Below are 14,563 nucleotides of genomic sequence, written 5' to 3' on the forward strand. Positions count from 1 at the left end.
GTGCTATTTGCTAAATGTATTTACTTTCAATCCTTCAAAAATAGAAAGATCATGCGTGAAGAAGACAAAAAGATATGAACGGGGCAGAGCTCTTGCTCTCTCTCTAGTGTGGCGCAATTCTTAGGCTTGATTTCTCTTGAAATCGGCAAACACAGTGAAGCCTTTTCAAGCTATTCTCCATCATTAGGTCAATCTTCTCTACCCTCTTACTGATAAGAGCACAAAGTGTGACATTTTTAATATGTTTTTCCCTCATTTGGCTAAGTTATTCTCTTAAAATTAATAATTATAACATAGTTTCTGTTTTTAGGTACTTCAATGACGGAAATGGAGAAAGAGGTGAAAAAGAGCATAAATGAGCATAAATTACGGACAAGTCGTTTTAGAAACTTTCCTCTTTCATTTTAGGAAATATTTTCTATTTTATTTTAGGAAACTTTCTTTATTTGAACTTTTCTATTTCTGATTTTCCTATTTTAAAGAGAGTCCATGCCATTGAAAACTCTTGACTGATGAAATCAAGGAAAACTTAAAAAAGAAGAAAACTTGCATAAATCAGGAAGAATTCGAGGAGATAAAATGGAGTGTTTATATTCAATATTTATTCTAATTATCTTAATTATCTTATTTCCTATTGATTATAACACTAATTAAATTCTGATTTTTCTTAATTGTAGGAGTTCATTATGTGCACAATTGGAAGAAGAAATTAGTGCAATTTAAAGGAGAGGAATAAGGGATGTATCTGGTCACTATTCAAGGAATATACAATGAGTCATTAAGGGGAAAAGAGATCAGAAAAATCAAGACTTTGTCATAAGAAAATCAAGCAAATTTGGAGGAGAAATCACCTCAAGATGATTGGCCATGATTGGATCACAAGAGATGAGAATTCCACTATAAATAGCAGCCATTCTCTACTCAAAAATCATCACTTCTTCACACAAAATTCAGTTCATTAGCTTAGCTCTCTTCTTTCCAAAACCCTCTCCAAATATTCTGAAAAAGCCTCTTGTTGTGAAGAGCTTTAGGACTTCTCCAAGGCTGTTTGTGTTCTTGAAGGCCAAGCCTTGTGTTCTCTTGACGTTCTCCAAGCTTCCTTGAAGATCAAAAAGTGTAATTCATGGCCCTTATTTCTGTTTTCATACTCTTTAGTATTGAATTTCAGATTTTGATTATGAATTTTGTTATTGGAATTGGATTTTTGTTGAGAATGAGTTTATGTTAGTAATTTTCAGATTTGTTTCTTAATGTTCTTGATTTGTTATGATATCTTTACAATCTGATTTTGGGCCATCCTTTATATCTTTAAGCATATGATTTTGGTTGAATAATTATGTTAATCTGCAGGTTAATAAAGCCAAATTTGTGTTTTGATTCACCTAATCGTTTTAGGGCAGAAATTAAAGTGGTAAGGCTATGTACAATGGTCAAGATTATATGCTACATGTTTGTGCGTTTATAACTTCTTATGGATGCATTCATGTTTGAATTCAGAATTCTAACTGCACTTAATTATTCATATTTAATGTTGACGGATGCTCTTCAATATTAACGTGATGTTTTATATGAAATATTTTAAGTTATGGACTTTTCCTAACTTAGGAGATTAAAGAAGAATTAAAGTGGTACTCGATCTCTTCAGACTTGTACTTCGAATTCATTTCTGATATTTAGTGTTGGCACGATTTTATGTTGTTTAGATTGAAATAATTCATTGCATGTTGATATGGTTTGGAAATTCTGATTTGAGTGTGAAGAAGTTGATCACATGTCTATATTTATCTTTTGTTTTATTTCGTAGGAACTTAGAAACCAAAAGTTGAATCCCCCCCCCCCCTTTTATGGTTGTTTCTTGTGTAAATTTGTAGATAAATACTTGTTAATACTTGCTTTATTAATTACTAATTTAAATTGACCTTTTTGTTTAGGTGTACCCTACAATCCCCGGACTGAACGATTCCTGCTTGTCCTATACTAACAACTACATTTTGCATGGTTAAATTGTGAGGCTATTTCAGCCGCATCACTTACTTCACTCCTGCAATCATCTGTTCGCAGTTAGATCTTAGTGGGTTTTGAAGACTTTTGGAAAATGGTGTTGTCATACTTGAATATACACGTTGAAGGATTGGATTGCTTGTACTGGTTTTGTTATTAGGTGGCTCTGTCATTGTGGCAATTTTTAGGGAGGGACTTTTCCCTGCAACATCATCCTTGGTTGGTGGCCGGTTTGCTCTGCGATCGGTCCCGGGGGACTGTGACAGCTGCGGCGATTACCAGCAAGGTTGGGAAGGTGCCTCAGATCTTTATGATGGAGGCAGCGATTGATTTTCTATTTGATGTTAGGGTTTTTCAGTGTGCCAGGGCATTATGAATTTGCTGCATTGAATTTGGCTAGGGTTTGAGTCTTTTTGGACCGAAGTCTTTGCCTAATTTAGGATTTGATTTTTGTAGTCTACATGATTGAATTTCAACTTTCTAGATATTAGGTTGTTTTTCTTACTCGTATGCTCGTCTTAAATGAACGAGCTTAGTGGAACTAATAATCGGTGTTAATCATATTTTTTTTCTCTCCATGAAAACTCTTCGATGTAGCTCTGCTAGGGTTTTGAGCACCGTCGTCTCTGGTGGAGGCAACTCCTATACCTCATCCATAATCATGGGTAAAAGTGCAGGTCTAGTCCTGTTGTCATTCATTTTTGTTTCTTTTGCTGGTTATAGTGTCTCGGGGTGCCCGAAGGTGATGTGGGCGAAGTTTGATGGTGAATCTGTTCTAGTTGATTGGTTGGGATTGGTCGACCATGGTGGTGTTTTGGGATGCAATGTTGACTGCTTTGGATGGACACTGCATCTGAGAGGCTGGAAAGTTAGAGTAGGAGACCTGTGTTTGGACTTCGATGGTTTAGGGTCGGCTTGGGCTATGTGCGATGGGGTTATGGTTTAGCTGCAAAGTTGTGGCTATTATGGTGGTGCTGGGTCATCAGGAGCAGTCGCCCGCGACGGTGGGTCGACTCAAGGTCCCCTGGAGCAGTCTTTTTCTAGTAGCACGAGTTCGATGGGGTCAGTGACTGATGTCGCGGTGGTGGATTCTCTCTGGTTAGGTTGGTGTTGGCAGCGGAGGTGCGGTGGTTTAAAGCTGCGGCGGTTGGCGAGAGTTTTTTGCAAATTCTGTGGAACCCTTGCTTCATTGGGCTGTGTTAGAATTCGGTGGGCTTTGTTATTTTTGGCCCATCAGAAATTTAGGATTTTATTTTATATTTTATTTTTTGTCATTATTCCTCTTTTCTATAAGGGGAATATGACTATGTTTACTTTTGTTCAGAGAAAAGTTCACAAAGAAAATAAAAGTCCTGATGTAAAATTTACAAATCTTCGGGATTCTTGTTTTCTTTGTACATTTTAGGCTTAATCCTAAAAGGTGGGTGTACATGGGGTGTTCTGCGTAGCTTATTTTATATTTTAGAAAATGTTGTGTTAGGATCGACACTCTGCAAAACGACTTTTTCTGTCGACCCCTTAAGGATATGTTATTCAATGAAATGACTGACCTTTTGCCTAAAACAAAAAATTAGCAGTGTTAATCGAGTCTTTTGTTTTGCTTGGTATAGAGACCTAATTCAAGCCATTGAGTTTATGTAATACGCTGTTTCTGACAGCTATTAATGATAGATCTCTTTTGTTTTTAATAATTTTTTTTAAATAATAGTTAACTGTTATCTTAAAAAAAAAAAAAAAGTGTAATTTGAGCCCAAAATAAAAATATAAAAAATAAAATTATTCTTTTACAAAGATCATTGGGTAATACTAAAAAATAATAATAATAATAATGCTTTTACAAAAGATCATTACAGGAAAACCAATCAGAAACTATTTGATACTGCATGTACGAACATTAGATGTACGTCTAGACTGGAACTAGGCTCTCCACATAATTTACTCCTCCACAAAACTTGATCCTCTCTCCATCTTTGAGAATTTTTCTCTTTGTCTCGCTTTTAGGGTCATACGAAAACAGGTCTTGAGGCACAATATTATCAGCTGCCGCATCAAAAACTTCATCACTTTTGTCGGATGCAAAGAGAAATTGATCTTTCCAACTTCCCAGGAGGCGCGTTGCTTCTGAAATTACTAAGTATTTGAATCTGAACTGTCGAGTCCAAGCTGGATTTTGTATTTGTGCAACATTCTTACAACTCCTCTTTGATTCTTGATCAGTACTCATCACCCAAAGCGCTGCGTTGAGATCGTCATTGGCCGAATAATCAAGTGCTACAGTCGCCGGTGAATTTCTCCATGAATATAATTGGAGTCCGCCCCAATCATCATGATTTCGTAGATCGATTGGTAGCTGTATCACATTGAAAACCTCCTCACGTAAATTGAATGACAGAACACAGCACTCGTCCCCTGCTCGCTGTACCTTCCAATACAGCACTCCATTCAATGTAATCGAAGTTGATGCAAAAGAATTTTCACATGACGGAAACCCTAACTCGTTCTTGGCTTGTCTCCAAGAATTTGTGATTTGGACGAAGACTTGAGCTCGAAAAGTTGTAAGTACTTTGCCATGATCGTAGGGATCATCACTATCATGATGGAAAACTCTGACCAGTTTATATTCAGTAATGTCATGATCATGTACGAAATCAAAACCTATAAGAGGACAGGACAAAGAGTTGTCCTTTACACGTAGTATATCCTCCTCCTCATCCTGATCCAAAGTAATATTATTATTAGGTTTAGGAAGAAACCTAAATCGTTCTGTTGCTGGGTTCCATACTACTATTAATTGTTGGAACACAGTAGCATTATCTTCTTCACCCTCTGTAGTTCTATTCTTATCATTCTTAATCCCAATTAACAGAACACAGCAAACCAGGCCATTACTAGATCCCACAAGCCATAAACCATCCCTTCTTTGGCTTGTAAGGTTCCAGAAAGGTAATCTCAAAAACGTTGTTTCTTCATCTCGAAGCAATGAGAATCCAAGTAGTGGTTTGAAATTATTTTCAGAACTTCCAGCTAGACGCGAGAGAAAGAGAAGACAAGGATGATGTGGATTAGAGCATCTAGAGCGATGCACAAGGTGTTTGGAAATGAAATAAGGACTTTTGGTGAGAGCATACCACTCTTGCGATACGCAACGAAACCTAAGTAAAGACTTGACAGGCAGATATGAGAGAATTTCTAATAGGACATCTTCCTGCAGACCTAGTGTTAAAGTATCGCTCACCTTAACAACTTTGCTTCTACTAGTTTCCATTCTTCAATTCCAGCAGATGTATAGAAAAGAATTAGCTGTATATACGGTACCAAAGGCAAAGGGCCAGGACTCGAGCAGATGTCTACGACTACTATATGTGTGTAAATAATTTACGACTACTATATGTGTGTAAATAATTAAGTGCCATTTCCAGAAAGTAAATAGAAAACCCTACAAGCAACAAATACTCTGCCGAAGAGGATTGGGATTAAGAACAAGAGTAGGAGACCTAAACAAAAACAGAACACACAAACAAAAAAAAAAAAAAAAAAAGAGAAACCCAAAAGGAATAGGATTTGGAAATTTTACCTGTAAAAAGACAAGTGTATTTTTTTTTTTTAGACAGAGTTTATAGAGATGATTATAGTGGGGAATTGTGTTAGAAAACATAAACTGAAACATCTTGTAAACCAAGAAAACTATCTCAGAAAATAAATCAAATGTTGATATGAACTGGGCAGTTAAGTAAACTAACTTGGTTGGCTGGTGTTGGAATCCATTTTGATCTTCTCCTAGATCCACACTGTATCTTCTCAGGTTTGTTTGATGGGACAAATCAGAATGAGAAATGGTGATGTGTTCTAGCACGGATCAAAATCGATAAACGCCTCAGTTTTATAAACTGATATTTAGCAGTTACATGACAGTTCCTTCCATCAAGGAACTGTCAAAATAACTTCCTATCTTAATCCAATTTGTCTTAATCATCATTACTTTTGAATTTTAATTCTAAACAGATAATGTCATATACATATATATATATATATATATATATATGCTTAACTCGATCAATTAACTATATATATGTTAACTACAATACATTGAAATTAAGTCCAAAAGGTTTGTCTGCTGTTACTCGATATACACAGTATATAAGTCTAGTTCATATATGTTGTTGAGCAGCATAATTCATATTACAAATTGCCCCCGTATTAGGATTCTAGCATTTCTCTATAGACTGCTTCTCAGATTTTCTATGTTGTTCAGGTGTTTTTTTATCTTCTTTTTTTTTTATCAAAAGGAGGCGTCAATTCATTATATGTAAAAGTCAGTAACATTATACAATGGCTCACCTGGATCTCTAGGCTACGACAAAAGAGAGCCATGAATAGAAATCCTAATGTAAAAACCCTAGAGAATCTAACATGATGTTATCTTAGAGTGAAGCTCTAAGTAACCAGTCACCTAACGCAACCAGAGAAGGCACAGAACGCAGTCTAAAGTCTTCCTCAAAATATTAAGAACCCAAAATACTTAATACTTCATCCTCCTGGGTTCCAAATACAAACCTAAAAGTGAGTGGGCCAAAACAACACTGCCCACCCAAAACCAGCCAACTCTAGGTAACAAGGCCTGGATTTGAATTGCTCAGGACACCCAAGCAATTAGTCACCTGAGCATTGTAACTCAATTACATTGGTGTGTGTGTGTGTGTGTGTGTGTGTGTGAATTTTCTCAAGTGCGGACGTCTGTACTGAAATTTCAGTACAGATTTCCAGTTTTCACCTACTTTCCGATCACATATTTTGATCTTAACCGTTCAGTTTTTAGGTCCTAATGTATAGATCATCTCTACAAAATTTCAGCCAATTTGGTGATCATTAAGGCATCCAAATCTGTAATTTACACCAACGAACCTAATCTGTCGAAATGGAAACGTTCGTATACATTGTTGTAATTTGCAGTTTTGGATGCCTTAACAATCACCAAATTGGCTGAAATTTTGCATAGGTGATCTATACATTAAGATCTAAAAACTGAACGGTTAAGATGTGAAAATGTGATCGGAAAGTGGGGGAAAACGGGAAATCCGTACCGTAGCCGGACTGTACATATATATAGTAGCCCCCCGTTTGTCCTAAAAAAATAAAAAATTAGGTTCCATTTCTAGTTATCAAGGTTTGTCTTTTTTATTTTTATGAATGGTGCTATAACCGTAGTCCAAATCTAAATTACTTGGACAGTCATTATGTCTGTAATTTCGCTTTTTATAAATACAACTAACATTTGTTTTTAGAAGAAAAAAAAATGTATATGTTTCCTCAAACAAAAGTAAAAATGCAAAAACAATTTTTTTTTCCTTTTCTTTTGATCTTATCTTTAGCTTGAGATCAACTTCGCAGAAGAGGGCATTCTGATTCACACAAATGAAACTACCTAGCGCTCTGCTAGGGTTGGGAGAGCGCCGCTCTTGGCCTCTCTGTACCTTCCTCCATCATCGATGGTGCACCTGTCCGGCACCGTCCTCGGCGCCACTACCTTTGTGCACGGCTTATATCGTGCCTCCTCACAAGTCTCGGCAAGCATGCTTTCCAGCAACGACCTTTTGTTCCTCGCCTCTATCTGATTGCATTTGGTGGGGAAATGATGGAGTTGTGCCGCCTTGCTGGGTGGGACAGCAACGAATGTTAACCGCCTTCGACCGTGCCGGCACGACTGAAATTGGATTGGTTGGACAGATCGGGTCTAGTGGCGGTGCAGCTTACAACAGGCCGCTGCTTGACCATGATTATAGGTGGCGGGACGATGGCAGACCGATGGCCTGAATCTAGGTTCTGTTTTGGTGCTCGCTGCCCCACAACTTTGATCATAGGGGTTTGGATCGAGCAGAGAAACAATTTACCTTCGTTTCTACGTGGGATCCGCCCCAAGACTGGTGGGGTAGGTGACGACGCATTGAATTGAGCGGCCAAGATTGGGTCAGGGTTTCTTCGACGAGGGATGGTGGAACAGTGGAGGTCAGGACAAGTTTTTGGGTGCCCAACTGTGGACCTCGGCTTCTTTTTGTTTAGGCCGTGAGAGATGGGCCTTTGCTTAGGCCTTGTATTCTGTTTAGATTCGCATCTGGGATCCAGGAGACTTTTTCTGGGCTCTTTTTTCTGCTACTCTTTGAATTTGGAATTTCGGCTACTTAGGTAGAAGATTGCTCTCTATTCGACGTATTATTTTGCATGGGGTGAGCCAGGTCGGTCACACTACCACCGGTTACCTTAATAGAAGGTTACCCTCTATTTAACACATTTATTTGCGTGGAAGTATGGTTGACCATACTATTGGTACTGTTTTACATAGCCCGGGATTTGCCCGGTGCCTCATCAAATGCTTTTTAGCATCCCTTACTATCCTCATTAGGTTTTCTTTCTGATGTCTTGTTGCATCTAGTATTGTTTTTGTTATTTTTCATTTCGATGTAGTCTCTACATTTATAAGTTGTAATCTTTCTTATTATTATTATTAATAAAGTGGTTGACTATTACTCTTAATAAAAAAAATAAAAAATAAAAATAAAATAAAAAACTAAACTTCGCATAAGAGGATCAACAACGGTCCTTTTCTTTATTCAATTGTTCACCAAATCTTCTGGAAATTGGTAGAGTCTACAAAGTGCTTTGTAGAGTCCTAAGCTCACTGTGTCGAGCTGTATCAACAAAGTATAAAGAATCACAGTGGGGTTAGTTACAACGTAGCAGAAAATTCACGGTTGAAAAGCAGAGTGAGCAAGAACAGAAAGCGATCAACAAGAAAAAAACAATCGATACGATTTGAGTAATACACATTTGGACATATATAATATGCTTGAAGATACAGAAATGTCAAAAGCGCAGTCCTCAACAAGAGAATTTCGTGTAATCAACATGACAAGATCTGTAGTACAAGAAAGTCATGTAGGGGCACCAGATCATCCCATCCCACTATTAACAAATTAAAGAATTTTTGAGTTTCAAGCAAACCCAAAAAAACAATATAAGGAAAAACCCTACTTGGCCCAAGAAGATGTAAATCAGTTGCATATGATCAACATCGGAATGCCATTTCCGATCAATTCAAGCAGTACCATGGAAGTGTTAAGTAACCCATCCTTCTATATATCTTACAGACCCTGTGCATGTCGTAAAGCTCGCAGTGCAGTTCATGAAATGTGTTCAAGCAATTTCGACCCTTCGGAGCATGTGCTCGTCGTAAACTCTGCTGCCACCAGCATTTCGCAAAGCCCTCCTATTGATTTCATCAATCATGCATACATAGTTCAGACCTATGAGAAGTTCTATGATTGCCGCTTCAGTTTTAGCCTGATTGGCAAAGTAGAGTGTCTGTACCAGAAGGACATTTGAACTGGAAACTTCTTGCTGTTTCACAATATTGCGCTCAGAATGCCACCGTATCATGTTGTGAGCGAGCGGACCAAGCCATTCCAGTATCTGTTCAAGCGCGAGACCCCATTCTCCCGCAAGGGCAGGATTGTAGACTGATGAGGCTGTAGTTTTGGGATATGACTTCAGTCTAGCTCTCAGAGTAGTTCGTATACTGGTGGTTAACATATTGTATAGATCGCATCTTGCGTCAATGCTGATCAAATGAGGCGATGATGCTATCTTTTCAATCAAAATAATGATATTTGCATAATGGAGAGCCAGGGCAGCACCACCTAGTGTAGACGGCGAGGCAGTCAACAAGGAACATTTTGAACTGAACAGGGACAATTTAGAATAGATCCTGCTGCTGAAAGACTGAGATGCCATATGTGTGTACATATGTTTCATACTAGTACTGCTCAACCTCATAGAACCACCAATGTTTGGCTTGCAGCTCTCTAGAACCGGAGAACCACCTGCACCAGTCATACATCCTTTAAAAGGTCCAATTTGAGAAAATCGCCTGGCTTTTAATTGTGAATAATTTCCATGTTGAATTGGCTGCTGATGCTGCTTGTTTTTTCTATTCTTTCCAGCATTAAGCCTTTGCTTGGAAACTGACCTCCCAAGAGGCCCTGAATAGAACCCACAGAGATTAGCATCAGATGGGTGAACAGAAGACTGCATAAGAGCAGAAAAGGAATGACTGCGAGAGAGACCATGAGAACTGCTAAGTTGAAATTCAGAAATGCTAACTTCACAATTATCATTTCCCTGTCCAAAAGCCATTTGATCACAACTAAAGACCTGCTTGATCCTCTCTCGTATCGTAAAAAGGGATCTTGCAAGAAGTCGGACAACATAATCATAGCTTCTACTCCAAGGAGACATGTCTTGTAGATTCTTCACTTCTTGACGTTGCCATATTACCTTCTGCTGAAACTCAAGCAATCTGACCTGACTTAACGCAGGATTAGCCCGCATTCTCCTCAGGGTCTGCTCAAGGTCCGCCAGCACTTCCAGCTCCTGTGACAATTGCAAAGTATTTGCAACAAACCTGTCCATTTTCTTCATTTTCCTCTCCATTTTCTTCCACCGGTACTCCCACCCAAATGATGGCATACCGTTCTCAAGAGGATCTTCGAAAAAAATTTCAAAGTTGTGATACATAGGATCAGAGGACCTCTTCCCAAGTCTGACCACACATGTTGCCAGATATCCCAAGTTCTCAATAATCTCATTCAGTGCAAGTTCCATCAAGTAATCTTCGTCTTCGGACACGAGCCTTCTCACCCCGGTTGAGTTAACAATTTCTTCCCTCATCCTCATCATATCCCTTTCACTCAAACTATTCCACAAATTAACCATCTTTAACATCAACCCCGCAACTTCAAACGCCAGAATTCCAACCACAGGCTTCTCAGCCTCCACCACACGACTCCATGAGAACCTTAAACTACCAAACCACGACTCGGACGCAATCTCAGCCCCCATTTAATCAAGCATAAACAGCAAACCAAAGAACCTCACCAAAAATCTCAGCAGATCCCTATGTTCCTGAGCCAAAATTAGATGTTAAACTTGTAAGACAACACAAATTTCTCAAAAACAAAGCAAACTCACAAAACTAAACCAAAATCCCTGAATCTACCAAAGGCTCAATAGCAAAACCAAACACAATCATAACCCAATTCTAACTCTAAACCCTTCATTTGGTTGCTCAAGAATCATAGAAAATGAGAAAACAAAGAATACCCAAAAGCAATTTCATGTTCTTTCATCTCAGCCAAGTTCCAGACTTTAAAGTCAAACAGAGAAATTAGTGGCTACCCAGGTCCCAAAAACAAGAATTCCCCACATTTTCTCACCAATAGAACACACATTTCTAATTGCTCTCACACATTCAAACAACAATACCCAAAATTAAGCAAAAATTGAAAGTACCAACTTTGTGTGGAGTGAAAACTCACTGTTTAGCTTGAAAAAGGTGGAAGCTTTGACATCTCTGTGAACACCTAAGCACATAAGCAAGCAAATATGATTGTGCTACAGAAGAAGAAGAAAAGGGCTGTTTTTGGAGCTTGGAGGAATGTGCGTGGGTTTTGACCGTACTCTGCAGCTGCATACAAATAGCCGCGGCCGCAGCTCGGGGGGGATAAGAAAGAGACAAAGATGGGACCCCTTAAGAGTCCTAGAGCAGTCGTAGAATCGGTTTAACCGAGGTTCAAAACAATGGGATTTTACATTGCCCCTATGAGAATACCAACGGAAGCCAGCAATGTTGCCATTTTCATTTTTCCAAATCGAATTTAACGTTTCTATATCTATGTCGGGTAAGGTTTTTCACCCAATAAATTGGGTAACGTTTCTGTTTTCTTCTTTTACTCCAATAATGATACCTGAAAAGAATTTCGAATTTGGGACCTCAAGGTCTTGTTGGTATTTGATTGGGAGATGTCTATGTTTTCTTTGTTGTTTTACTTTTACTCTATTACAATACTACACGAGAGTGAATGGAAATTTGTGATTTTTGTCTATTAAAAGTGTATTTTTATTGTTAAGGTTTTGATTTCATCATCTATTTATGGAAAAACTTCTTGAATCGCCACAAAGTAAAAATGGATACTCGAACTAACTTTTGAATTCAACTCCAATTATATAACTTTACTCTAAATTTTAATCAACTTTAACGACTAATTATGATGCCATGATTGTTCACATAAGTTAAGTTGGGGATTGAATTCGGAGAAAAAGTGGTGGATTCTGACATTAAACTTTCAACTATATGACAAACGTGACACTGTCGAGGAAAAAAATGTGTTTTTGAAGCATCTGGTGGTGGAATATCTCTGAAGATTTGGTTGGAGGTTACACGTTAACCGGTTCCTAGTCTTTGGGAGTTTCACAACGGTTTTGGGCTGGGCCAAATGTAAGTGATTGAGACCAATGAAGAAGACTTTGCCTAGTTGAAATCTTGTGTGGTTTTGTTGCTTCCTCCGTTTGAGAGTGGAGCTAATCCTGAGGCATATGCTGCTCTATTCAATTGTCACATGAGATAAATTTGATGCACAACTGTCCTCATCTTAAATTGAACAAACAATGAAGATATTATTAGTGATAATATGCGCATTGGATAGAGAGAGATGTAATCTGTGGATTTACATTGCAATTGGTGATGTAATGCACTTGGTTTCTTGTTGCTTGCTCTGTTTCTGTTCATATTGTAAATGAAATTTCTTTGGATATTCGCAGAGCTTCCCCACGATTTTCTATACTACGCTTGTTAGCTAGTAGGTTTTGAACAGTAGGCCTACATAATGAGCCCAAATTTTTATTTAAAGGCCCATTCTCTTAATACAATTTTATAAAAACTAACACTTAGTCCAACATTTAGGGTAGTGATAAGATATTTTTTTATGAAATATTAGTATTGTGATTAAGTATTTAAGTTCGACTCCCCTCTTGTTAATCAAGTTTAAGAAAGTTTCTTTGTTAACTTATCTTCATGTATAAACTAATATTTAGTCATATATATTATTGTTTGATAGTGCTTAATAGCCCTAGCGCCACAAGAGAGACCCAAAACCTTCCAACGATTTTCCTGTCCAGCGAAGGCCACGGGTAGCGCCGGCTTCGCTGCTTGGTGTTGTCCCTGTGCTGGCTGCCGGACGGGTACCTCTATGTCCTGGGATTTGGTCTACAGAATAGATGTTTGGCTCGTGGTTTTGGCCGGATGGTTGGTAGCAGTCTGGGCGGCATCTCTGGGCGTTTGTTGCGTAGATCCAGCAAGGGAGCTTTGGTGCGTCTGAATGTCGAAGGTTTCCGGGACCGGCTTGGGGCGTTGGGGTCGTGGAGCTTTGGACCGTGGGACGCGGCATAGCTGCTTGCTTCATGGCGACGCGGGGGGCTGCTTTGGTCGAGGAGGTGTGGGTCGCGGCAGCATGGATCGCAGGGGCTGTGGCAGTAGGTCGTGGCGGCAACTTGGTGGAGCGGTGGTGTATCAGAGCTATTCTCATGGAGCTACAAGGTGAATGGAGATGCTTGGTTTGGATCGGGCCAGTCCGGTTGGGCCTTGAGTTCAGCATTGTCTCTTTGGGCTGCTCTTTAGGGTTTGCTAATTTGGGCTGGGTGTTTTTCCCCTCAGTCTACTATTGGGTCTATTTGGCCTCTAAATTAGATAGATTTTTCTTTCTAAGTTATACCCTATTTTGTTAGGGACCTATGCACCTTTTGTTTTGTTTTTGTGGCTATTTACTATGTATGTTCATAGTTCATAGGCTCACTGAATAAGTGAGCACTGGTTGTCTAATGGGTGGTGCTAGCATACCATGTCCAAGACTTGTCCTAGAGTTGGCAAAGGAAGGTATGTATCCGTGCCATTCTGGCTTGAGATGAATGAATGATTTGGTTCAAAAAAAAAAACTAATATTTAGTCTAGTGATAAGATATTTTTTTTTATGAAATGTTAGTATAGTGATTAAGTATTTAAGTTCGACTCCCCTCTCGTTAATCAAGTTTAAGAAAGTTTCTTTGTTAATTTATCTTCATGTATAAACTAATATTTAGTCTAGTGATAAGATATTTTTAAAGTATAGTGGTTAAGTTCGATTCCCCTCTCGTTAATCAAGTTTAAGAAGGTTTCTTTGTTAACCACAATGTATAAAATACTAATAAAACCCTGCAACAAGACCGTTTTGTCCAAGTCAACACCCTTACCTTCATCGCAATAAATCCAATACAAACACATGAAGCTTTGCAACCTATAAAGATCTGAACTCAGGACCCTAATATAGTTGTTGTTGCATTATTGATTAAAAACTACCTAAGCATTAGGCTCATAAGGCTTATTCTTTGTAATTCCACTATCCGTGTGACCTCTTGACTTGTTCTTTGCACTCGGAGGATGGCCTAGGGTTGGGTTTGGATCGGTTCGGTCCGAAAAATTTGAAAACATTGGTGTTTGCAAAATGCTGAGACCGATGAAAAACTAACCCGAAACAATCGGTCTGGTTGTCAGTTTTTTGGGCCAAGAATCTGGCAAGGATGCAGAAACTGTAAAGCAAGTAGAAAATGCATAAATGTAGCAAAACTGTAAAGCAGAAAATGCAGAAATGCAGCAAAACTGTAAAGCATAAAATGCAGGAAAACTATAAAGAAGAAATGC

The 14,563-nt window shown here is 38.6% G+C and overlaps 2 protein-coding genes across 2 annotated transcripts; both read right to left on the reverse strand.

Moving 5' to 3' along the window:
• Positions 1-3,907: 3,907 nt before the first annotated feature.
• On the reverse strand, positions 3,908-5,266 carry LOC112194211 (F-box only protein 8). The gene has a single exon (XM_024334457.1). The coding sequence runs from the start codon at positions 5,264-5,266 to the stop codon at positions 3,908-3,910; it is 1,359 nt and encodes a 452-aa protein (XP_024190225.1).
• Positions 5,267-8,760: 3,494 nt separating this feature from the next.
• Positions 8,761-11,598, reverse strand: LOC112192941. The gene is made up of 2 exons (XM_024332887.2): positions 11,370-11,598; positions 8,761-10,956 (listed from the first exon to the last, which is right to left on the reverse strand). Exon 2 carries the CDS (start codon positions 10,891-10,893, stop codon positions 9,190-9,192), a length of 1,704 nt encoding a protein of 567 aa, XP_024188655.1. The 5' UTR covers positions 10,894-10,956; positions 11,370-11,598; the 3' UTR covers positions 8,761-9,189.
• Between the last annotated feature and the right edge of the window lie 2,965 nt (positions 11,599-14,563).

Source organism: Rosa chinensis, chromosome 3 (assembly GCF_002994745.2).
Source record: "Rosa chinensis cultivar Old Blush chromosome 3, RchiOBHm-V2, whole genome shotgun sequence".
Lineage (NCBI taxonomy): Eukaryota > Viridiplantae > Streptophyta > Magnoliopsida > Rosales > Rosaceae > Rosa > Rosa chinensis.